Source organism: Rhipicephalus microplus, chromosome 6 (genome assembly GCF_043290135.1).
Source record: "Rhipicephalus microplus isolate Deutch F79 chromosome 6, USDA_Rmic, whole genome shotgun sequence".
Taxonomy (NCBI): Eukaryota; Metazoa; Arthropoda; class Arachnida; order Ixodida; family Ixodidae; genus Rhipicephalus; species Rhipicephalus microplus.
Window position 1 is genome coordinate 199,817,333 of NC_134705.1, and position 24,371 is coordinate 199,841,703.

General features: G+C 39.9%; 1 protein-coding gene across 5 annotated transcripts in view; it reads left to right on the forward strand.

Annotated features, from left to right (window-relative positions):
* The window catches only part of PCB (Pyruvate carboxylase), a 54,798-nt gene that overhangs the window by 6,860 nt on the left and 23,567 nt on the right, over positions 1-24,371 (forward strand). For all 5 annotated transcript variants that reach the window (XM_037418282.2, XM_075867555.1, XM_075867552.1 and 2 more), the window contains exons 2-9: positions 3,409-3,593; positions 4,835-5,019; positions 6,145-6,310; positions 7,156-7,301; positions 9,228-9,345; positions 17,068-17,174; positions 19,397-19,560; positions 21,661-21,823. In XM_037418282.2, coding sequence (XP_037274179.2) covers positions 3,446-3,593; positions 4,835-5,019; positions 6,145-6,310; positions 7,156-7,301; positions 9,228-9,345; positions 17,068-17,174; positions 19,397-19,560; positions 21,661-21,823 — 1,197 coding nt within the window. In that variant the 5' untranslated portion in view covers positions 3,409-3,445. The remainder of the gene's footprint in view (positions 1-3,408; positions 3,594-4,834; positions 5,020-6,144; positions 6,311-7,155; positions 7,302-9,227; positions 9,346-17,067; positions 17,175-19,396; positions 19,561-21,660; positions 21,824-24,371) is intronic.

The window sequence follows — 24,371 nt, forward strand, 5'->3', positions numbered from 1 at the left end:
CCAGCTACGCTTCCTCTTATGCTGTGGGAGTGCCCAGCACAGTACAGACACACTAACACCACGACCCTTTTGTCGAAGCTCCATGAGGCTGTGCAGAGCCCCGCTCTTGACGACCAAACCTGGGCGACCCAGCATGCCCATGAGAGGGCGTCGAGGTAAGCCCTTGACGTCCCCTCATGGGAGGCCTAGGCCCTGCCACCTAAACCTGCTGTTTTTTTATAATAAAGTTTATTTCTCCTCCTCCTTCTAAACAGTTTGTAACACTCTTTTCATCGTTTAAAAGCATGGTAAAAAAAATATGGGTAAGATATGAGTGACTGATCCTTGCACTAATTGCAATCAGTCATATCGGAGAATTTTTCCTGCAGAAGCAAAAAGTGAGATTTACACGTACTGCTTACACAAAAGGTGTTAAGTAAAATACAAAAATAAGAGCAACTTGCACACAGCTACCTGTCAAGTTTATTCTTTTAAAATAATGAAAGTATAGTGTGAATATGCTTTTATTGTGCACCCTGGCCTCCTTCCCTGGACAACTTCCATATCTCTTGATCCCCAGCTACCGAACATGATTACAACATGATTAGAATTATGTTGGAATGGCTGCAATCCAACATTATTTCAATCCTCCGCTACCCAACATGATTCACTCATGAGCATAACATTTCATCAAATAAAAACATTTTGTTTCACTAACATGATGTCACACAAGTAATGTCAAAGTAGGCTTTTACAAAACATTTTGCTGGGAGAACACAAGAGATGCACAGCTAATCATAATGAATGTCTTTATGATCATAAGAATATACATTAACATCTTTGCAGCATAAATTTTATTTATGTATTGGTATTGAGTGACATATTTATCTAATTATATTCCCATGATATCAACAGTGGTAATATTGCAATACTGTGCTGCGGAACTATATTGGTGAAGAAATGTGACACTGTGTTGCTCTCCTATCCCAACACACATACACAATTTAACTCAGCACTGGCATGCAAAAAGAACCTGTATTTTTCAAACATTTTTTTTTTTGAGCTTGTAGAAAAGTGCAGGCTTTTGTTTTTTTATTTTTATAACAGGCCCATACACTGGAGTTCTTATAGACTGTTTTATGGCTTCCAGCGAACACAAGTGTCTTTGAGAGGTTAAATAGGAAGGAGCACCTGTAGAAATCTTCCAGTTGTTTCTAACAGCACAAGGTCATTGCTGTTACAGTATACACCCTGCAAAGTACGATCATTGTTCATTCATCAGTCTGGTTTACGAGTTCATTCACGCCTTGTTGATATCTCTAATCAAGTGAGGAAGAATCATTCTTTAATGTATTCTTTTTATTATGTACTGTGCAAATGGAAATGCAAATGAGTTGTTTTTGCATGTAATGGATGAACGCATGATATACAGCAATCCCATGTTTTGAAACAGTTCGTTTCAGTGATATTATTTTACGAGTCAGGCTGATGACAATGATAATAAAAAACACTCTCATATGTGTTCAGCTGTAATTTAGCTTACACATACAAGACAACATTGAGTTATGTACGTGTGATTGTGTATTGTAATGCAGTTTGTGTAAGTTATTGCATACTGCTCACTTATGCTCACTAAGTGGAACGAATTCAGTGCTAAAGAAGTCAGAGGGGAGAAAAAAATCTCCTGTGCCCGGTTTTGCTGAGAAATTCAGTGCTGCATGGTTTGTGTTTATTATTAAATTAAACACAAACAACCGATGAAATATATGGAGACGGCATTCGATTTTCAATGAAATTAATTACTTCAATTGCTAGTTATATGATCTTATTAATATATTTAACCATTCTCTACACTCCTTAAAAATGTGAAAGGTACATTTGAAAGGTACGATGAGTCACTTTATCACAGATGCCATTTGATCGCATCAACACACACTGAGCAGGAATTTTAGCATTGTTATTGTGTTCTTGTCTATGTGCTCTGCTATCCTTCTATGTTGTGTGAAAGGACCATAGCATTTCGTAAGTTTATCTTGAACAGCGCACCCTTGCAAGGGATCACGCATCACTTCTCAGTGTACGTTAGTGCTTTATTAACATTCACTGCTACTTTCAAACATTGATCGGTGTTGTCATGTTAACTAGATTTCATTGCTCATTTTGAGGAAGAATTGGCTTAAAACATCTGCCAAGCCAACGATTTCTGCAGGACAGTTATGTAATTCATTGTACTGTGCTTTGTTTCAATTACAGTGTTGGGACAGATGCTGTAAGGTGATTATATAATTATGCAAATAGCTTGTTAAATTTTGTTAGTTTTAGTCATCTCAATATTAGGTAGTACTTCTGTCATGCAAGTTGTGTGGCTTTCCAGGTAATTCAATCGGTGCAACAGAATTGGTACTGATATTGGAAATTTTCAACAGTTTAATTTTCTTTGTGTATGTGCATATACATGTATGCGTGTTATAAGGTGCAGTTTATGGCACATTACAGTTCAAGCACGTTCATCCTATGAGAGATCTGCTGAGGGAGGCTTCCAAGTTTCCTTGACAGTCATGTGCATAGTGCATGCACTGCTGAGGCATAGGGGCGAAAGCTTAGTCACGCAACTTTTATTATTTTGCAAGCATCGTCTGGAAGCTCGTGTATATCGGTCCAAATGGTGAAAAGCCCTGATACGGTTGACTGTGTGTAACACTGTTACACGCCTGCCCGAGATTTCACAACTGCAGTAAAACATTCCTGTTGGTTAAAATGTTTTAATAGAAATATGGGGTATTGCGGCTAACTTGCACCAAGTATACTTCTTTAATATCACACTTTTTAAAGAAAATGTTGGAAAAAAATAAAAACCGGCAGCTATTATAGCATAGTTGAAATAATCTGACATTTCTGAAGAAATGTTGCAACTTTCCTGCTGAATATTTTTTCTTAGAGTTACTATTGTGAGGGTTAATTAAGGAAACTTTCATTTAGATTACCAGCCTATCAAATTGGCAGTTATGTCATGGATGAAATATTCTAATGTTTCACAGTAAGCACTACTACTTTTGCAGTAAAGAGATTCGGTATAGCTACTAATTAAAAGGTTCATTATCCAATTCTTGTTAATTTACACAGCTTGGTGAATGGAAAAGAAAAAATATGATGTGCTGCCTGCAGCTTGAAACAATACTGAGCTAATTCGCCACGTTTAGTGCATCTGTTTGCTTTCGTAGTGCTAGACACAAGTCGGCTAAAACGCCCTGTATATTGGGCAACCTCTGTAGATGAGCCTTTTGTTTGTTTTTATTTCATAACAACTTCCAAAGGCTGGCAGGAATGGGTTCGTGCACCATTAAACTACAATGTCACTCCTCCCAATTCAATGTATTGGCGTGCCTGTTGTATGTCACAACTTCCTGTCTTGTTCTCTTTCATCTGCAGGGCATAAGTTTCTGCGGAGAGTGCGATAGCTGCCAAGATGAAGGCCCTGCTACTGAAGAGGATCAACCTGCATGCGGCCCTAGTGCGGTCCTCTCTGTGCCCTCTATACCAGAGCACCTGTTACTACTCCTCCAGTCCTTCCCCTGACATCAAGCCCATCAAGAAGATTCTTGTAGCTAACAGAGGTCAGCTCTAACAACCTTTTTCATTACCTATATTCATGACACCAAAATTTCAGTTTGACCACATTTCTTGCATCTTCATGATCATGTTAAGTGCACTGCTTTAGTGTGGTTTAAGATTTTTCAATTCTTCAGGGAGTTCTATTCAGTGTACACACGTATGTGGGCTCTGTGCGGTAATTCACTTAAAAAACATGATATGAAGCATCACTGGTTTCATGTTTAGCATACTTAGAAAGCACCTATCATGTAAAACATTGCAGAAAATGAACAAGTGAGTTTTCTATACATACAGAAATGGAAAGCTCACGGGAATTAAGTTCTAAGAAAAAGTTTAATATAAGCCTAGTTTGGCATGCAGCAGCTGCATTTTGATTTTACTACTTAGATTTTGCAAGCAATGTAATTCCGCAATCTTTCTATAACTGTCCTATTAAACTAGGCTGACATTAGGCTTTTTCGTTAAGCCTGCATTCTTTTGACCTTACTTTTACATATTAGTAACACAGACATTTAGATATACACGCTCACCTTACAGTACTTTTTACTCATGATTTATGAGTATGAACTGATTCTGTATTTCGCTTCAGTGTCGCTCAAAGGAATGCTGAACAAAATTTTTGCCGCCAAGATTTTCAGCCAAATTGAAAGATTAGACCCTGAAATCAAGAGGCAACCTTCATTTCAGGCATAAACAATGGGAAAATAATGAATTTAATGCATTTTTCACAAACTGCCCCATCTTGATGCCGCGTCGTGAACTAGAGAAGGTAACATGTGATGACATCACACACTCCCGAAGCGGGCAAGTCAACAATGCCAGCCGTCACCCACGTCTCTCGACTCGCTCAACTCCCACTTCGGTTTCCAAAAATGGTATGACCAGCAAAAGCGGGGAACAATGTTTCCGGCTGGGGTGCTGGGTCAAAGCGCCAGTGCTTTTGTGGAAGAGAAAGAGTGGGATGAAAAAATAGGTATAGGAAAAGTGGTGGAGCATGCATCCTGCATGCTCCTCGGTGAGTGTAATGTTACGGCTCGCGCTTGCGAGCAGCCGTGACATGCCGACATTCCATAAAAAATACAACTAACAGTTCAAAAACAGGAGATATTAACTCCGTTTATCGAAACATAGGCATCTTTCGAGTCTTTTAAGTTTCGTCAGTTTTTTACAATTTTTGTTCAGTATCCCTTTAAAGGATAGAGTGCTGCAGGTTTCTTGACCTAGTTTGTATTTCTTTTTACAGGTGAGATTGCTATCCGTGTCTTCAGGGCATGCTACGAACTCGGCATCGGATCGGTTGCCATTTACTCGGAGCAGGACAAAATGCACATGCATCGACAGAAGGCGGATGAGGCATACCTCATCGGGAAGGGCCTCTCCCCTGTCGAAGCCTACCTCAACATCCCCGAAATAATCAGGATCGCTCAGGTAGCTCATGCCCTCTTTACAGGTGACGATTCTGTTTTACTGATTTCAAGTTTTCGATGAAGTCAAAAAAGGCAAAACATGTGCATTCGATATACGGCTTGTTTGCCGAATTCCAGTTGCGGGCAATTGACAAATATATATCACATTGATATATCAAACATTGATATATCACATTGATATATGACACATTGATATATCAAACGAATGGTAGTCATCTAGTGTGGTAATAACATATTTTACCACACTTATGTAAGGAATAAAGCAGAAGTATATGTAATTTGATAAAAATTGGCTTACTTGGCAGCACTTAGGGAAATTAGGGGCTTGGAGGGCTTTTTAATGTAGGCGTCGTATAGGTTCGAAGTACATTGTGAAAGTCCATGCCCATGTCTCAATGCAATACATTAAAAGGCAATGTTCGTTAGAGCCAAAAATGTTTTTTTTATTTGTGATATGTTAGGAGAGCATACATTTTTAAAGGGGCCACCAATGACACCCAATTTTCGATTGTAATCTGTGTTATGTCGGGTAATCCTTGTGCATTGAGAAATAAGCTGCCAAAATTTTAGTGCATTTGGTCAAGCACTTAATTTATAATTGAATATTTTTATAATTGCGAGCGGCCTGAGAGTTGGGCAACACTGGGGCACATGCGAGCCGTGGCGTAACATGCAGCTAGCTTTGCAAGAGCGTCTACATTCCTGCGAAATATATTGTTTTAAGAGTCAGCTGTGTGTGAAATTGAAGTACTTTAGCTTTATGCTTGGCATTGAAATTTAATGATTTTCAGTGGCTGAAACATTGGTAGAACAGGATGGCTGGGCTCCCTGCTGCACATCACATCACACTCGACATGTCAAAATAGGGGTCGCCGGCGGTAGGCGGGATTCACAGCCAGCCACTTCTAAGGCCTTTATTGCTCTGAAATATTTTTTATGGTCCGGTTTTTATATTCATATAGTGTGATAGGCCATAAACTTCTAGTTTTTGCTGAAAACCACTAACTATAGTGTGACCGTCTCATAGCCACTTTAAGCACATTACTCTGCAGTTTGTGTTCTTTGTTTTCACCGTGTCTAAGGTTGCTATATTTGTGGGTGTGTGGCTGTCTCTACTTAACTGCAGGAGAACCACGTTGATGCCATTCATCCGGGATATGGTTTCCTCTCGGAAAGGTCAGACTTTGCTCAGGCTGTCATCGACGCCGGCATTCGGTTCATCGGTCCCACGCCGGAGGTGATGGCCAAGATGGGGGACAAGATAGCTGCACGCCAGTCAGCCATCAGTGCAGGTGCGATGGAGGTTTGCTCGTTTTTGTAGTCAGTCATGGGCTCAGGACGGCATTTGAGCTGTATGTTTGAATGAATGTCAGGTAAATAACCAGTAAAAGTACCTGTCAGCACTTTCACGACTGTTGACGGGTATATTCGTCATCACCGATGATGACTACTGTCGTCATTGGGCATATTTTTGTTCATGACTAAACTACTGTCATCAACAATAATTCTTTCGGCATAATACCATAAGAACTGCCCCCATCATACCTGTGTTTCTTGACGGTTGATGGCCATGCTTGTCCATGTTGGTACATTTGTGCCTTGTCTTTTTTCTTATTGTCATTTTTCATTGTAGGGCCATGCAGTAAAGCCAACTTTGAGTTATTGTTTTATGCGATTAGCAAAATAAAAGAATGCCATTCAATTGAAAAAATGGTACCGTTTTATTAAAAAAAAAAAAAAGCTGTACAGATTGAGAGGAAAAAATTGTTTTCATGATTTTTGGCAAGTTTTTCTTTTTTTCTTTCGGTCGCAAAAGGTCTGAAGTCCCCACTCTATCTCAGCTTGACAAACAACCTTTAGCTTTGTACGTATAACGGTAGCAAGCACTTGTAAGGTTTTGATGCTTTTGTGTTTAAATTATAAAGGAGCTGCATCATTGAAACCTTAATGCCGTGCTACTTTCCTATCAACAGTATCGCCCTCCAATACTGATCTTTATCATTTAAAAAAGAACTTTGGAATCGAAAAGTAAAGTGAATATTTTTTGTTGACTTGTGGCATCAGCTGAAAACATTGAATCCTGACCACACGATGTATGCGTCCATGAAACTAAGTGCTGTCTTTCAAACACTTTCAGATGTGCAGGTTGTTCCTGGAACTGACAGTCCTATAGAAACGACAGAGGAGGCTGTGGAATTTTGCAAGAAACATGGCTTACCGGTCATCTTCAAGGCTGCTTATGGTGGCGGTGGCCGAGGAATGCGAGTCGTCAAGGAAATGAGTGTCAGTTTCTTTTAAATTGGTTGTTTGTAGTAAACCTGTTTTTCTGTTCTCTAAATTTTTGTGACAAGATGTACCTGCATTTCTATGTACCTGCATCAGAGTAAAACTGCTATTTTACTCTGATAAATTAGTCCATTGAAAAGATGTGGAACTAGTGGTGCTATTCTGGACCTTGTCAGATTTGGTAATGATGGCATTCTAGGTTGATCAGAGACTGTAGCAAATCGCTGGACTAATCATAGTTGAGATGGAAAATTTGACAACATGACAGAATTTGAAGTGTTTATATTGTGGACATAGGGGTTTAAAGGAAAGGGAAATTCAATTCAGAATGGCACAAAAATATGTCGTTTGAAGAAAATGAATGAATACACGCGCAGTGAGGTCGGCTGGCAAAGAAGCTTAATTGAAGATCTCTGCACATTTTGTCGAGAAAGATGAATGATGATGGTAATGATTTATCTTTTCTCTGACACTGTAAAAAAAAAAAAAGATCTTTTCCTGAGGCACAATTGAATTCCTCATGAACAATTAGGCAAGCTGAACTGAAATGCGACATGACGTTTGAAGTGTTGTGACCAGCAGCAACTGGTACAGGAACCTGTCTGATGTGTTTAGAACTTGAAAAGGTATAGAGTGGTATATGGTCACTGGTTCAGTACTTCTGGAAGATCTCAGAGATGGTTTCCAGTGCTGGTGCCACATAGTTTATTGTGGAGGTGTTATAATAAATACAATGTGGTTAAAATGCACTGTGCAAGTATGTAAAAATTATTTTAATGAATGGGTTAAAATGCACTGTGTAAGTATGTAAAAATTATTTTAATGATTGGCAACTATTTACACAAGAAGTTATCAAGGCTTAGCTCTATTTCCCAGAAAGCTAGGACACATACGGGCTAAATGTATTAATGTCATTTACACAAGCATTACTTTTGGTTTTGATAAGATAAGCTCCCAACACTTTTCATATTATTGTTCTTGTTAAAAATTTTTATAAATTGAAGCAATTGTATACAGCTACAGGAAACATAGTGGGCAGTTAATTAGCCTTTTCATTATTTTTACCATCAGTCCATGCTCTAGTGCTCAACTAGTTTCCACTTAGCTTCTTAATATAACCAGAGTGTGAGTACCACTGTACTCACAATAGGAAACATGCCAGTTTAGTTCAAAGTAACATAGATTCATTTAGACTGTCTTCAGTTCATGTCACATTGGTGCGCTACTGCCTCGTGCACTTACACGAGAGCCGAAGTCCTTTTCAGTGGACGGATTTGTAACAAAATAGCATTATTGTCTGAAACAGTTGAGCATACATGATGTTAAATGTAAATTTTCAATGTTACATTACTCGGTGAACACTGTAAACTGGCAAATGCATAACTGATAACATTCATTCTAGAGATGAGAAGTCATTGAACAGAGAATGCCACATAGGCTAATGTTTTGGCAATTAGCAATGAAAGGTTTTCAATTATATTAATCAAATTTGGAGGCACCATACTTACAAAAAATCACACAGGAGAGGGGGAACCTTCTGTGAATGTCAAGTGTCGTGTGAAGCACGAGATAAACAAAAATGCATTCATGTAAATGTTACAGAAAGGCTAGGAAACTCGCAAGAAGCATAAAGTTGACATGGTATATGAATAAGTGATTATGCAGTTACTGTAAGCTGAAAAACAATGCTCGTGAAAAGCGTCATGACACACGGGTCATGATTACCAAGTCTTCTTCAAGGCCCTATCAAGTGTGCTTTGTCTTATCGAGGCAGCATCTGTACTGAGCAATAGATGCATCTTACTAAGCAACATTGCATTGTGTTAAGCAATTGTATTGAGCTGCAGAAATAACATTCATTTTAGTTCATTACGAATCATGTGTTTGAATTGTGCTTTTGTCAAAATTTCTTGTTTCTCATAGGAAGTGGAAGAAAACTTTCAGAGGGCTACGTCGGAGGCGAAGGCTGCCTTTGGCAACGGTGCCATGTTCATTGAGAGGTTCATTGTCCGCCCACGTCACATAGAGGTTCAACTGTTGGGTAAGTGCCTATTTTATCATACATTGCACCCTAACCAACAGTTTCCTGAAGTACTCTGATGTAACCTTTTGTAATAGCCAAGTTATGTTGTATTTGTACTCTAATCATAATGTTTCTAAAATGTATTAAATTGTATTGTACAATGAGTCACAGCCTAAAATGTATTTGTCTTGCTTCCTTGATCTATTTTCTTGTATATCGACTCAAACAATATTCAATTTACATTTCTGCGAATTTTACCATAAATATTTTCTTGTGCTTATGTCTGTACTCTAACACCATTTTTTTTTTTTCATATTGTACATATTTTAACATTTTATTGCAGTACAGTGTCTCTAGGAGCCAGTAAGGTACCCTTGAGTAATAGTAATAATAATAATTTGGCTCGTGCAAATATTCAACTGCTTTGAATATTGCAGTATTCAGATTCTTTTTGATTTGAATTTAAATTATTGGATATTTCGAAGTACAGTAAAACCTCGTTAATTCGAACTCTGTTATTTTGAAATCCTGCTTAATTTGAAGGATTTTCGGGTCCTGTATTTTCTAATGTAAGTTTGAGTGGATAATTTGAAGCGGCGGACAGCACCAGTCCAGTTAATTCGAAAACTTTGGGTGCCCTTTTTGTGCCAGTTCCAAATCCCGACTTCGCCGCGAATCCGTGGAAACGACGGCCAATAATATCCACAATGCAATGCAACTTATCGATACTAGTGAGTGGCAGCTGAAGCACCCTAGCCTAGCTACTTCTAGCGCAAAAAACATAAAGAAGAAAAAACGGTCTCGTGGTCAACCGAAACGTGCGCCTGCGGAAAACAAGCTATGCTTCACTGCAACACAGTGGTGACATGTGGGCAGCTTATTGCATGTTTCTCGTAACGTCAGCGGGTCATGGTTTACTGATTCTTTCTGGGATCGTAAAGAAATTAATAAAGCACAGTTTAATGAAAATAACGATGTATGCGAACCTTCGATTGCCGGTTTCTCCAGCAATTTGCGTCTTTGCACTGCTGGCGGAGGTCTTGCCAGCAACACCTACTTCGAAAGCTAAGTTCGAAAGTTTCAAAGATCATTTCTTTCCAGCCAAAACACATTGTGAGCTTCGTCATACTGGCCATTATTGAGTTCATAATTGTAATAGAAAGAATGTGCGAATAGTCGCATCATGACGTGCTGACGCAGCGAGAAGCAGGCAATATGCTGCCTGCGTGTCATTACTGTGCTGCAGTTTTTTTTTTATTTATTTAAGTATACTGCAGACCTTCTCGGTCCAAGCAGGAGTGGTACATAGGATATACAAACAATGATGTCACGTACAGAAAGGTACCGACACAATCCAAGAAGAAGAAAGAAAAAACTATTGAAGTCCAAGTAGCCAAAACAACAGTGTCATAATGCAACGTTCAGAATCATGCTAGAAGAACAAACCAGTCAAAGGGAAAAAAAACTGCTCACAATAAATCCCTATTCATACATTTGCGTCTATTGTTCAAAACTTATAGTTTTAATCTTTTCAATAAAGGATTCTACGGTGTCACAGTTCACAGCTATTAATGGAAGTTGATTCCAATATGCAATTGATGACGGAAAAACAGAGTTTTTGTGAATGTTGTTGTGACTTGTGGGCAGTCGTATTGTCTTATTGTGGTTAGTTCTCGTGGAATGCCTGAAAGGTTCAAGAAGATAGTCTGATCTGGATATTGCATATTTCCCATGATAAAGAAGATACAGGAATTTAAGTTTTGAATGTATTCTCCGTTCGGAAAGGCAATGAAGTTCGGCTCTTTTACGCAGATTAGTAACACTGGTATACCTGGAGTAATCGGAAAACACAAATCGAACTGCTAAGTTTTGCACTCGCTCAATTTTTCTAATGAGAAATTTATGATGTGGACTCCAAATTATATCGGCGTATTCTAGTGCTGGTCTAATCAGGGTCTTATAGGCGGTTAGCTTTACTGCAGGGGGAGTGTTACGGAGTTTTCTCTTTAGGAAGCCCAATTTACCTTGCACTTTCGAACAAATAGCAGTTATATGTGGATCCCAATTAAGGTTGGATGTTAATGTAACTCCCAAATATTTAACTTGATCGCTTTTGGTAATTTCTAAATTGTCTATTGTATAAGCAAATTTGAGTGGTTTTTTCTTATTCGTGAAAGTTATGGCAACGGTTTTCCGCGCGTTCAATGTCATTCCCCACTGGGAACACCAGGCTTGAATTTTTGTTAATGAGTGATTAAGGTTAATCTGGTCCTCAGTTCGATTTACCCTTGTGTACACAACGCAGTCATCTGCGAAAAGCCTTATTTGAACGGGTGAGTCAATGACCATAGGAATGTCGTTGATGTAGATAAGAAACAAAATTGGTGCTAAGACTGATCCTTGTGGTACGCCCGAAAGGACGTTCAGGCGGTTTGACGTGTGATTGTTCACAGCGACAAACTGCTTGCGGTTGTGTAGATATGATGTTATCCATGTAATAATATTATCTTCAATACCAATTGCATGCATTTTAGTTATTAGATCAGGGTGGCGAACGACGTCAAATGCTTTTGCGAAATCTAAAAAAACGGCATCTATTTGTCCTCCTTCATTCAGTACATTTGCAATGTCGTTGGTAATCTCGGCTAGCTGCGTGACTGTCGATAAGCCAGATCGAAATCCATGTTGCCTATAGTAGAGTAGGTTGTTAGTTTCTAAATGTGTTATAATGGCTTTAAAAATTATATGCTCTAATATCTTGCAACACGTGCTGGTTAATGAAACCGGGCGGTAGTTACTGGATTGTAGTTTAGAACCGGATTTATGTATTGGAATAATCTTTGCCATGCGCCAGTCATTAGGGATTGTCTGCGTAACTATTGAAGTGGTGTAGATTTTATGTAGATATCGGCTTATCCAGTCAGCATAATTATTAAGAAAGGTGTTCGAAATATTGTCTGGGCCTGGAGACTTCTTAGTGTCAAGGTTGCGGAGCAGGCACTGAACACCTTCTTCATTAATTTGCAATTCTGGCATAGGGTTAATTAAAGGATATGATGGTAAAGATGCTCCAGAGGACCCATGCGCGAAAACTGAGTGAAAGAAGGCATTTAATTCATCGGCTATCTGGTCTGGTTGCGTGATGATTTTGTTGCACGATGTGAGCTGGGTAATATCAGAATGCTGCTTAGACAAGTAGCGCCAAAACTTTTTTGGCTCAGACTGCATGAATGATGGAAGCGTGTCAGAATGGAATCGAGACTTAGCGCTGCGAATTTTGTTGTTCAGTGTAGCGATAAGGCCTTGTAGTTGATCAGATTTTCCGGCCTTGCGTCGCCTTTTAATCTTTCTTTTTAAATGTATGATCTCCCGCGTCACCCACGGATAATCGCGGTCAACGCGTTTTCTTTTTAAAGGCACGTGACGAGCTTCACAATCGCCCACGATATCTTTAAAGCATGTCCACAGTTCGTCCACGTTGTTAATTTTATCGAAAACAGGAAACGACGATTCTAAATGGGCGAAGATAGCAGCGTGATCTGCACGTGCATAGTCCCTGAAATAAGTAGCTCTGGATTCCTTTGTTTTTTGAACTAGTGTTAAAGGACACGAAAGAGAAACAATCTTGTGGTCGGAAATCCCATCTTCAACACTTACAAAGCAGTTTTCAAGAGAATTACTTACAAACATGAGATCAAGCACAGATGAACAAGAACCTACAATCCGCGTAGCACTAGATACTAGTTGTGACAATGAGAAACTAAACGCTGTTAGTAACAATGATTCCGCACTTGCTACCTCTCGGTGATCATGACCCAATTCATGCCAGTTAATTCCTGGCAAATTAAAATCTCCACATAAAATTATCTTCGAACGTGAATTTGTGTGTTGTGCAATATAGTCGTGCATAATCTCTAAATATTCAGGGGAAGAGTTTGGTGGACGATACACTGCGCCCAAGAATATGCTTTTTCCATAGAAATTGATCCGGCACCACACACTTTCATGGTTGCTAATATCCTCTAAACGGGAAAACTTCACATTCTTTTTTATAGCTATCGCTACTCCGCCGCCTCTTGTTGTTCTGTCTTTGCGGATTAATTTGTATGAGGAGGGGACAACCTCAGAATCAAGCACGCCTTCGTGCAACCAGCTTTCTGTAATAACTAAAATATGTGGATTGTGGTATAGTACTAGGCTTTCCAAAAGAGTTAATTTGTTTAAAACGCTGCGTGCGTTAAGTGATACAATTCGAAGGGTTTTAGAACGCTCCTGTCATTTCTTCGTTTGAATTTCCGGCTGCCTTTGCGCAGGCGTAACTGATTTTGTCATTCTAACCCTTCGATTGTGATGCGAATCCCAGACGAACAGTTTTCCGTCCACTTTTAATTTGTCATAAATTAGCGACACTTTTAAGCCTTTGGCCCTTTCCTGTGCTGCAGAATGCCAAAGTTTCTGTCGTTTATCACGCACTATTTTTGAAAAATCCTCCGAAATCGCTATTTTCGTTCCTTTCAGTTTTCTGCAGCAGGACAAAATTCTGGTTTTTTCTGCAAAGTCATAAAGACGAAGGATAATCGGACGGTGGCGTTCTTTATGATATTTTCCCACTCTATGAATCCTTTCTAATGACTTTACTTCTATGCCTAATACTTTCTGGAATACTTCTTGCTTAACTATGGCCTCCAGTGACTTCCAATCTTCGTCTACTTCTTCATTAATACCGTATATTACGAGATTGTTGCGTCTGCTCCTATTTTCTAGGTCGTCTACTTTGGCCGATAGTTCAAGAAGTTGGATGTTTGCGCTGCTACAGGCTTCCTCACATACCGTCAACTTTTGTTCAAGCATTTGCAGGCGACATATTTCCTTTTCAATAGACGTAACTTTTTCTTGAACGTTGGTCACCGCAGATTCGACTCTTTTTAGGTCGGAAGTCAATTCTTTCAAAGATTTGGTAGTTTCTCTTTGCTGTTTCAAAATTTTTTTCAGTAGGTCGTTAGTCGAACTGGATTCAGACTCTGAGTCTGATGTTGGCCCCGGATTGGTTTCTACATCGCCAGCGGTTAGTAACAGCAACTTGATAACATCAGCACAATCTTTGACAGTTTCAAGAAGAAAATGTGGACCCGGCAGCACCATCAAGGTCAGGGAGTTATCTCTAATGGAAGAAGTGTATTGCACACTAACCTGGATAACGAACAGTAGAGGGATTAGCATCCTGTCCTTTCTGGTGCAACCAAGTCCACTGAAAGATCCGTCGTTGCGCCCGGTATTTATACGGTCGAGATGAGGGCCTTCTGTTGACGTCACTGTGTCAGTCCGCCACTGTCTGCGCAGTATGCTTTCGTTGATGTCGGGTGGTAGCAGTTTCGTTGCGTCCATGGCGCATTGGTCCGGCGCAGGTGCTGTGTTGACTTGCAAACTGGCTGGATCACCGGCCTCAGCGATATGCCCCGTAGAGCACAAAGCGACCTGGATAACGAACAGTAGAGGGATTAGCATCCTGTCCTTTCTGGTGCAACCAAGTCCACTGAAAGATCCGTCGTTGCGCCCGGTATTTATACGGTCGAGATGAGGGCCTTCTGTTGACGTCACTGTGTCAGTCCGCCACTGTCTGCGCAGTATGCTTTCGTTGATGTCGGGTGGTAGCAGTTTCGTTGCGTCCATGGCGCATTGGTCCGGCGCAGGTGCTGTGTTGACTTGCAAACTGGCTGGATCACCGGCCTCAGCGATATGCCCCGTAGAGCACAAAGCGACCTGGATAACGAACAGTAGAGGGATTAGCATCCTGTCCTTTCTGGTGCAACCAAGTCCACTGAAAGATCCGTCGTTGCGCCCGGTATTTATACGGTCGAGATGAGGGCCTTCTGTTGACGTCACTGTGTCAGTCCGCCACTGTCTGCGCAGTATGCTTTCGTTGATGTCGGGTGGTAGCAGTTTCGTTGCGTCCATGGCGCATTGGTCCGGCGCAGATGCTGTGTTGACTTGCAAACTGGCTGGATCACCGGCCTCAGCGATATGCCCCGTAGAGCACAAAGCGACCTGGATAACGAACAGTAGAGGGATTAGCATCCTGTCCTTTCTGGTGCAACCAAGTCCACTGGTGCAACCAGTGAAGATGTCTAGTGTTCTGCAGGCGCACATTTTAATTAATTACGACCACGTTTCCTTTTTTTTTTGTGGCAGCAGTGAGGCTCAGTGTTCCTCCATGTTGGCAAATAAATACCAGGTATTGCTGAAAAACATAACCTTTGGAGCCGCAAGCTAGCCGGCACAGCAAACGATGAGCACCGATTACTTTGAATAGCTCCAAGTTTTTTGCATCCCACTTTTCGTATGTTCTGTTAACTCAAAAGCCCACTTAATTCGAAGCTTTCTCACGGCCCCAGTGACCTTGAATTAACAAGGCTTTACTGTATCTGAAATGAACAATAAACGTGTATTAGTCCACACGTAACTTTTTGTAAAAGTGGTTTTACTGCAATAATGGAATGCTATTTTGCGAAAACATTTTCAAGGGTAATTTGCACTGTCGTGAGATCTCATTTCAGGGTTCAATGAACATATCCTCATATCGATTCATCATTTTTCAAGTTTAGAAGCTCCTTATATTGGCTTGTTTGCTCTAAGTGTAGTTAATTTTAAACACAACATATTTAACAGGCTATCACTTTCATTTTACCACAAGTGAAATGCTGCTACTGTTCAAGGTTGTTCCTACTTTCTTTGAATCAAAAAGAACGGCATTTGTAGATGCCTTGTTTCAGATTATATATATATATATATATATATATATATATATATATATATATATATATATATATAATCTTCTTTATCGAATCACTATTTACTTCAAATTCGCTTCGAACCTAAAATTTGCTATTTGCACAGGTCTAAAAATTGAGTTCTAGTTGATTTTTCTCACTGATGTCACCTCGTATGATTACCATTCACGAGAACAGCTCAAACAAACGTTTGGCAAGATTGATGATTGACCAGTGTTTGCAGCAAGCCATAACACAGCTATCATAAAAGTCAAATCAACGCATTGAGAGTTATAGAGAAACATATCAACGGCGAATATGTGTCAATTAGGTTTAGAATGGTTTGTTCACCTGCTTTCTTCTGTATGATTTTTCATGCGATAATCTTTATTTCCATCCACCTTGAGAATTCAAACAAAAAAAAAGAAAGAAGTGGAGTTTTATTGTATAACACTTTTTTTATCATTTAATTTATCACCACAGCTACGGATGCTCTACTTGTGGACACATGTTTACAAAAAATCTGGTACTTCTTCGATTGGGATTCGTCAAGCTCATTACATCTACCCATCTGCTACTACCAATTAGAAGATACTCTCATATGAAATAACAAACTGTAAATGTTAGTGGCGTGGCCGTGAACAGGGCTGGTGAAGAAGAAGCGGCAGTTCTCTTGTCATTCTTAACCGGTCATCCCCCTCGGCTACTCAACTTCCTCACTATGCGGAGAAGGGAAATGGTAGGAAAGCGAAGAGAAAATAAAGAAGACTTGAGAGTTGGTATTCAGGCTGTGCAGTTGTCCATCTTTACAGCGTGCACACATGTCCCAACATCAGTAATCAGCTTGTGTCGCTTCGTTACCTTAATTGTTTCCCATATGACGAAATGTTTGATCCTCATAATTGATAGCCTGCCTCTGACTCTCTTGTATATGCGTGATTGCCATCGTTTGTCATGCATTCTTTCTATTTAGGTGACAAAGCAGGCAACGTGGTGCACCTGTACGAGCGTGATTGCTCGGTGCAGCGACGACACCAGAAAGTTGTGGAAATCGCTCCTGCTGCCAACCTCAATCCAGACGTATGCTCAAGATATGAAAATTTTAGTTGAAAATTTTGTTGGTGTTTTGCTGTGACAGTTCAGCTTCCAGACCCCCTCATTAATCCTGGTTTTGGGATGTTATACCCCACATATCAATCAACCCCCTCATTAACACAATGGCTCATTGTCATTTGCTTGTACCACTGACATTTAACAATTGTCCATATCCTTGATACCTAAGCTTATACTCTATACATTGTTTATTTTTTGGCATTATCTTAGCACATTTAATTTCTTGTGGCAGTAACTGAATGTAACAATAAACACACTGAACCAAGTGTGCACTCTTTTAAAGGAGCCCTGCAACACTTTTTGAGCATGATCAGAAAACGCTGCTGGTCGGTAGTAGAGGCTCCCGACAAGACGCAAGCCAATTATTATAGCACAGCACGCGGCCTGGAATTCAAAATAAATTATCAAAGTCAGCTAAAAATAGCTTTCTCTTCTCTCGACAAATCACGGAATAAGCCCAAAAGTCACTCATAGTAAGCCCATCTATCAGCCATTAAGTGATTTGAACATGGCGCGCTCAATTGTTACAGAGGTTGTTGCGAGCGGCTGTCACTTTTCCTTGCGTGCCCGGGTGATCGCACTGAAAAAGCCATGTAATTGAAAGGAAAAAAAGAATAAAAAACTGCTCAATGTCACGAGGCGCGAGGGACGTTTTTTGCTTGCCCCTCTCATCTCTCCCTGCTTAGCTTCCAGCGTTTTCGTCGGGACAACAGAAGAGAGAATGCGATTGCAGCGTGCGACAAATATTTGTAGCTCCGCTTGTACTGGACAGACTCTTAAAAATTTTTCAGCGTTGAATTTGTGAGGTAATACGCTTTTCCAGTGTGTTAATTCCATGGTTACTCAAAAAAGTGTTTTAGGGCCCCTTTAACATACCTAACAAGTATGTCAACTGTAATAAAAAAGAGAGCTAAGCTAATTGGTTTGAGTTATGCCAATTTCATCTTGTCTGGCTTATGTATAGACTTCCCAAATTGATAAAACGAAATGGTTCTCCAGCGTAGCTAAGAAACACAATTTTAGAGTTTTATTAGGTGCACTTTTATGCAAACTTTTCTCTGCGCACTATAATAGATGATTGGCTGACATGTCTCTTTCCACGCAAGATCGTGTGAGATGTCTTATCAATTGATCAATCTGTCTGGACATTATCTTAATTTAATTGAACACAAAATAGCAGTTGCAGAATCTCAAATGCATTGGAAGATGTGATGATGACCTTTTGGTTTAAATGAGACATGGGGCTCCTTAAAGTGTACATCTATGCTTCATTCTGATTTTGCTACGTGAACTTTCCTACATGAAAGCACTTGTTTCTAACTCTGCTTAGACACTCTTTAATGCAAACTCGAAAACAAATGCTAAGCAATCAGTTTTCTGTGTGAAATAATGCACTGCATGTATTTTGTCAGTTACAGCAATGCTTAACTTGTATGTCCTTACATAAAAAAAACGATAGTCTTTTTTGGGATACTTCACCAGAATTTCGGTCTGCCTGTCTTTCTGTTGGTCTGTGACGCACGATTTAACCACCCGGTGAAAGTTCAAGCACTTCCTCAATGCCCAGCTATTTTGATCTGCTTGCTGCATTCATACTTGCGAAGATCTCCAATCAAAAACCTAGTATTACGCATATTTGAGGTAAACATCAATATTTAGGTATCAGGTAGTACGTTACTTTAGTTTTAAAATGCATCGATTCGCAATTCTAAAAACCGCAGTCCTTATTACAATGTGATGACAATGTGACATTATGAACAAAAAAGCGGGTGTTTCGTACGCTTTACTAAAGTAACATGGGGCTGCCACCTACCAGTGGTTCTGCATTCTAGGAAAACTTTCATTTCTTGAAATCACAGCAGTGTGGCATCCATATCTCACACAGCACCTACTCACCGATCTTCTTGTGCAGAACAACAAATTAACGTTTCATTCTTTCTCTCTAGACCGAGGAATATCGTCTTTCGCTGACCTTTGCTAGCGAAGAACACAGATATGCGACCAATTTTATCCCCAATTTCCTGTTATTGTTCCTAAAGAGATCATTAGCATAAGCCATCTTTTTCCACTTTCAATTTTCACAAACATAAACTACTAGTGTGAGTAGCCACATTATTGCTTGATAGCAGGATGGTGTGCCGAGGTGTAGATGGAGCTGCTCCTAATGAAAGCATCCTACTTTCTGGCAGGTCCGACAAGCCATGCTTACTGATGCAGTGCGCCTTGCCAAGCACGTCGGCTATGAGAATGCGGGAACGGTGGAGTTTCTGCTGGATGAGACGGGCAAACACTACTTCATAGAGGTCAATGCTCGGCTTCAGGTGGAGCACACCATCACCGAGGAAATCACTGGGTGAGAAATCACTGGGACCACCTAAAGACATTTATTTGGGGTGAAAGGGGAGAGGGAGGGAGGGGGGGCATTCAAAGTGAGAAGGAAATAGAGTATGAACAAACAAAAAGCACACCAAACAACGGAATAAAGATCAACCGCAAGGGGAAAACACTGTGATAGAAGTGAATTAGAGCTAGCTAACTGTAGTAGAATACTCAACTTTCATCATAGCCACCTAACTTAATTGCACTGTTGAAGCAAGGCATCAAAAATATTTCTGCAGGACGCTCGTTCCGAACACTAATGGTGCGAGTGAAAAATGAGGATGGGTCGAGGCGGAATGTGTACTCTGTAATTTATTTTTGCATGATCACTCATAGCTGATACATAAAATAGACGGTTGCTTGTAGGCATGTACGAATGGTAAATTTTAGGGTCTAAGCAAATTCAAAGTGAATAGTGATTTGGTCAAATAATTTCATATTGAATTTGAATAGCATACATTACCAAAGGAAAATGATATTTGTCGTGACCCAAGTAGCCTGCACAATGGCTCCTATATTGAAAAAAAAGCGTGTGCAGATGTCATTCTATTTGGTTCAAAGGGAGCAACTTTATATAGTGGCAGTATTTTACTTTTAATAAATTCTAAGTTATGACCTTTGAAATACGTTATGTTTTAAAATTTAGTTCATTTAGAGCGTACAAGTTAGTATAATAAGCTTTTAAACCTAAAAAAAATGATGAACCGATGTGAGTGTAATATGTTCATTTAACCTTGAGATAGGGCTTCGCAACAGTTTGCATTTTTTCTAGTGAAGCGTGTTCACAGTATAGCACTTTTTTTTACGGCAGTGAAGCAAGTTTTACAGGGAATTGCATGCGGTTTGTCTATTTCATTTCAAATACTTCGAAATTTCCAATTTGAATGCTGTAATATTCGTTGAAATATTTGAAGTGCTTGAATATTCACATGCGCCTAGTTAGTTGATAGACCTATTTTTGACTATTGTTATTTTATCATCACAAATGCTGAAGAGAAAGCTTAAGCCCTTGCTGTTTGATGGTTTTCTTTGTAACTTGAGCACATGTTGCTTTACTGAGTCATTCATCTGTATTTAGTTTCACATTTAGTTCTGCAGCATCATTGCTGACGTTGTCTGCAGCATGGGCAATGCATCAAGACCATTGAATGTTTGCACTAATTAAAGTTAAAAATAGATGCTTCCACCAGTGGTTGAAGAGAGCTTGGTCAAGTTGTGCAAAACTCGGTTTGCGACAAAATTGGCGCCCACAGCTCACAATTTCGTCTGCATTTTCTGTATATGCATTTCCTCGCTTACCAGCATCTTTTCGTAAAAAGTGTGAGAAAAATGCTATTTGGAAAGAGTAGTTTACCAGTTGCTGTTAACGTTATTGTAGCCGTCAATGGCGTAACCGATAAACATGAAAAAATAAAATGAAAAAAGTATACTGCATCAATTGGGATTTGAACCCAGGTCCCATGTGCAGCAGTCGAGTATTTCAAACCAGAGCTACGCTGGTGCTGGAAACTCATTTGCAAAAAGACGCTATACAGGCGTCGTGTCGGTCAAGGAATCATGTCAACCTAAGTAGTATAGCGTGGCAGAAGAGTAAAATAAAAACTAGTGATCACATAATGCTAATTGTACAGCGAGTATATGGTTGAATTCTTCCCACCCTCTGCAAAATGCTCAGACATAATTCTTCATCGTGATCAGCTGCATGCAGCATCCGCAAAGTGCACATATGTAGCGGGTACCTCACTTGCCTGCATAAAGAGGAATAATGGTGAAGTGGGTGCTGTCTTACTTCGCAAATATTATGACTTATTGCGTAGTTGATACCTTGCAGAAAGCCAAAACTTCAACCTCAGTTGGCCTTGCCTCTGCACAAAGCTGTGCTCACAATTTCTATTAGGCAGTATCATACCATTAGCAAATTTTTTTCACTTCAGCATCCCTTTAACATAGCAGAGATGATGAGCCCAGGGATGACAGATCTTTGAGTTTAACGTTGGCAGCTAGCTAGTGCTTCTCTCTTCCTTGCACTGCAGCCTGTGTGACGTGACTCTGTTTGGTTCTGCTTGTGCCCTAGCGTCGACCTGGTGCAGTCTCAGATCAAGGTTGCCGAGGGCTACCTTCTGCCGGACATTGGGCTGGTGCAGGAGAACGTTGTGCCCAAGGGCTGTGCCATTCAGTGCCGAGTCACCACAGAAGACCCGGCCAAGAACTTTCAGCCCGACACGGGACGCATTGAGGTATGGAAGCTATAACCCGTACACACTCAAACCTCAATATAACAAAGTAAATGAAAAATAGTCTTGCAATAGATACAATGTTAAGAATAAACCTTTATAATGAATTTTTGGATATAATGAACCCATTTTTATGTAAGATTCAACTTCGTTATAATCAAGTTTGAGTTTAGCATGATTGCGCGAAGAAACTTGTTCAAAGAAAAGCAAGTACACAGTACAGACACCATTAGGTGGCATGTAAAAAACAAATATTTTCCTATCGTGAGTATGTCTCTATTGGGCAATTCGTGTAAGCCTTTAGATTCTGTAGCATTTTTCAGAAGTACCTGTCAAAATAGTGTGCATTCATAATGACTTGCATTAGGTTTCGGAATGACAGTTGCACCTGTTCTGTGTACTTGCTTTTCTTTGTCCACATTTTTTCGTGCAGCCAAGTGTTCAAAAATGCATTAATTACAATCGACATCTGATTTCCCGGACCCTTTGGGGACCGCAAACACCTGCCGAGAATTGGGCAGTCCGAAAAAAACGAGTGCAAGTGAAAACACACTTTTTTAATTGGTATTTTTTCATGACGGAGGCGGTCACGACAGAAGTACAGGATTCTCATTGCAATTCAGCCAATGTATTGTTTAGGTGGGTCTGAAAAAAGCCGTCTATTTTTTTTTTTTCGACAAAATGAAAGAAGGAAATAAAAAAAAAATAATCTGATGTGGCTGGCACTACTGCGTTTGCAAACTCTTAGATGCAAGAAAAAAGTCGCTTATTTTAGTTTGCACAGTGTTCCTCTTACCCGCGATGATGTCTGCCTGATTTTTAGCTAGCGTCATGCTGTCGCTTCACACCGATGACAGTGTCAGTGCTCGCGTCAACTCCGAGCTCGTTGGCATCTGTGCCTTCTATTCCTCGCCTTCCGTTCACTTTTCTCCTAGCACTTTCGTGCTTCCGCTGCAACCCTTATTTCAACAGTGTAGCTTCTCCAACTGTCAGAGCACAGGCAGCACAGCACCATAGGGCCATGGCCACATATTTGACTAAGCTACAGCTGGCAACGGATTGGCATGCGCTGGATTGCGAGATGATTTGTGGTTTTGAAGGTACTGCAGTGGGTTTGACGGTACTAAAACAACCAAAATGACGAAAGCCATAAACGTCCAGAATTTCGAACTTTTTAATAGATTGATTCTATGGGGAACTTGATGGTGGCACAGACGAGTCCAAGAAACCAAGCATGTCCAAAATTTCGAATGTCCGAGAAACCGGATGTCGGCTGTAGCTCCAATAAGACCTTTACTGTATGGAAACTATTATTTTTTGTGAAAGTGCAGCACCAAGAAACGCTTATTTGTACAAAATTGTACTGTGCTGCACGTTTATGCAAGCCAGGTTTCTAAAAGCACCTGTTTTCACATGAATATCACAGAGGTATGTTATATTATGATTTTATACAATATCTGCAGCAGTTGTCAGTACAGAACAAAAACCGAAAATAGAAAGAATGGTATTTTTTACCATAACGAAAATCTCATCAAAACATCTATTACTTCATTCCGGAGTGAAACCAAAATATTTTTGTCAGTTTTCAGTTCAAAAGAAAAGTTGGTGATTCATCACGACTCAGCTGTGTAACTTGAGCATTAATGCATTTCTCAGAGGACAATGAATACTGGCTCTTATCTCAGGCAGGAGTCCCAAAGTAAAGATGTGTGGAAACTTGTGAAAGATTCAAAGAAGGGAAACCAATTGAATGCTGTTTATAATAATGCAAGTGAAGCATAATGTGCCATTCATGCAGGCCAGCCTCGAGAGGAAATTCTTGGCACTGAAGTTTATTTTATCAGAATGGCGATCTCTGGGAACACTTGATGGCGTGCTGCGTATGAGGTCCTGCTCACTCTCTTGAAGTCATGTATTCATCCTGCTGCAAGGATTCACAATTCACTTAGAAGGAGCTATAGATACTATATTTTTTATTGTTACTTAAATTTCAAATTTCTGCGTACAATTAAAAAAGACCATTGTGAACTGTTGAACTTCTTTTTTATTTTCACTTTAGAATGCAAATGGAATGAAACTTTTTTTGGTGGAATGAAACTAAGACAGATGAAATACACTTTATTACAAAACCGTGAATCTCGTATTCTAGAAGTTCTGGAGAAGATGGGGGAGGGGGGCTTAAAGAGATTAAAAATCTCTCAACATTGGGTTTCACTGGATCCAACGTTTTGACAAGCATCTTCTTGCTACCCTGTAGAAGACAAGTCTACTCGTTGAAACGTTGTTCCAAGGATGCCATGTGTTCAAAGATTTTTCAACACTTTATATCGTCACATGTGGTTTCATCTAACTGGCACATGTCATGGAATTAATGTGACAGTAAGTTAGCCTCCAGACTTTTGCTTCCAGAAAAGTAGGCAGAAAGATAATTTGCCGTGGGCAGAGACCTGTACACGACAAGTTATCTTTTTGTCCACTTTCCTTTCTTTATGTTTACATTACATTTACTACTGATAACAGTCCCTACACTTTCTTTGGCATTATTGTCTGT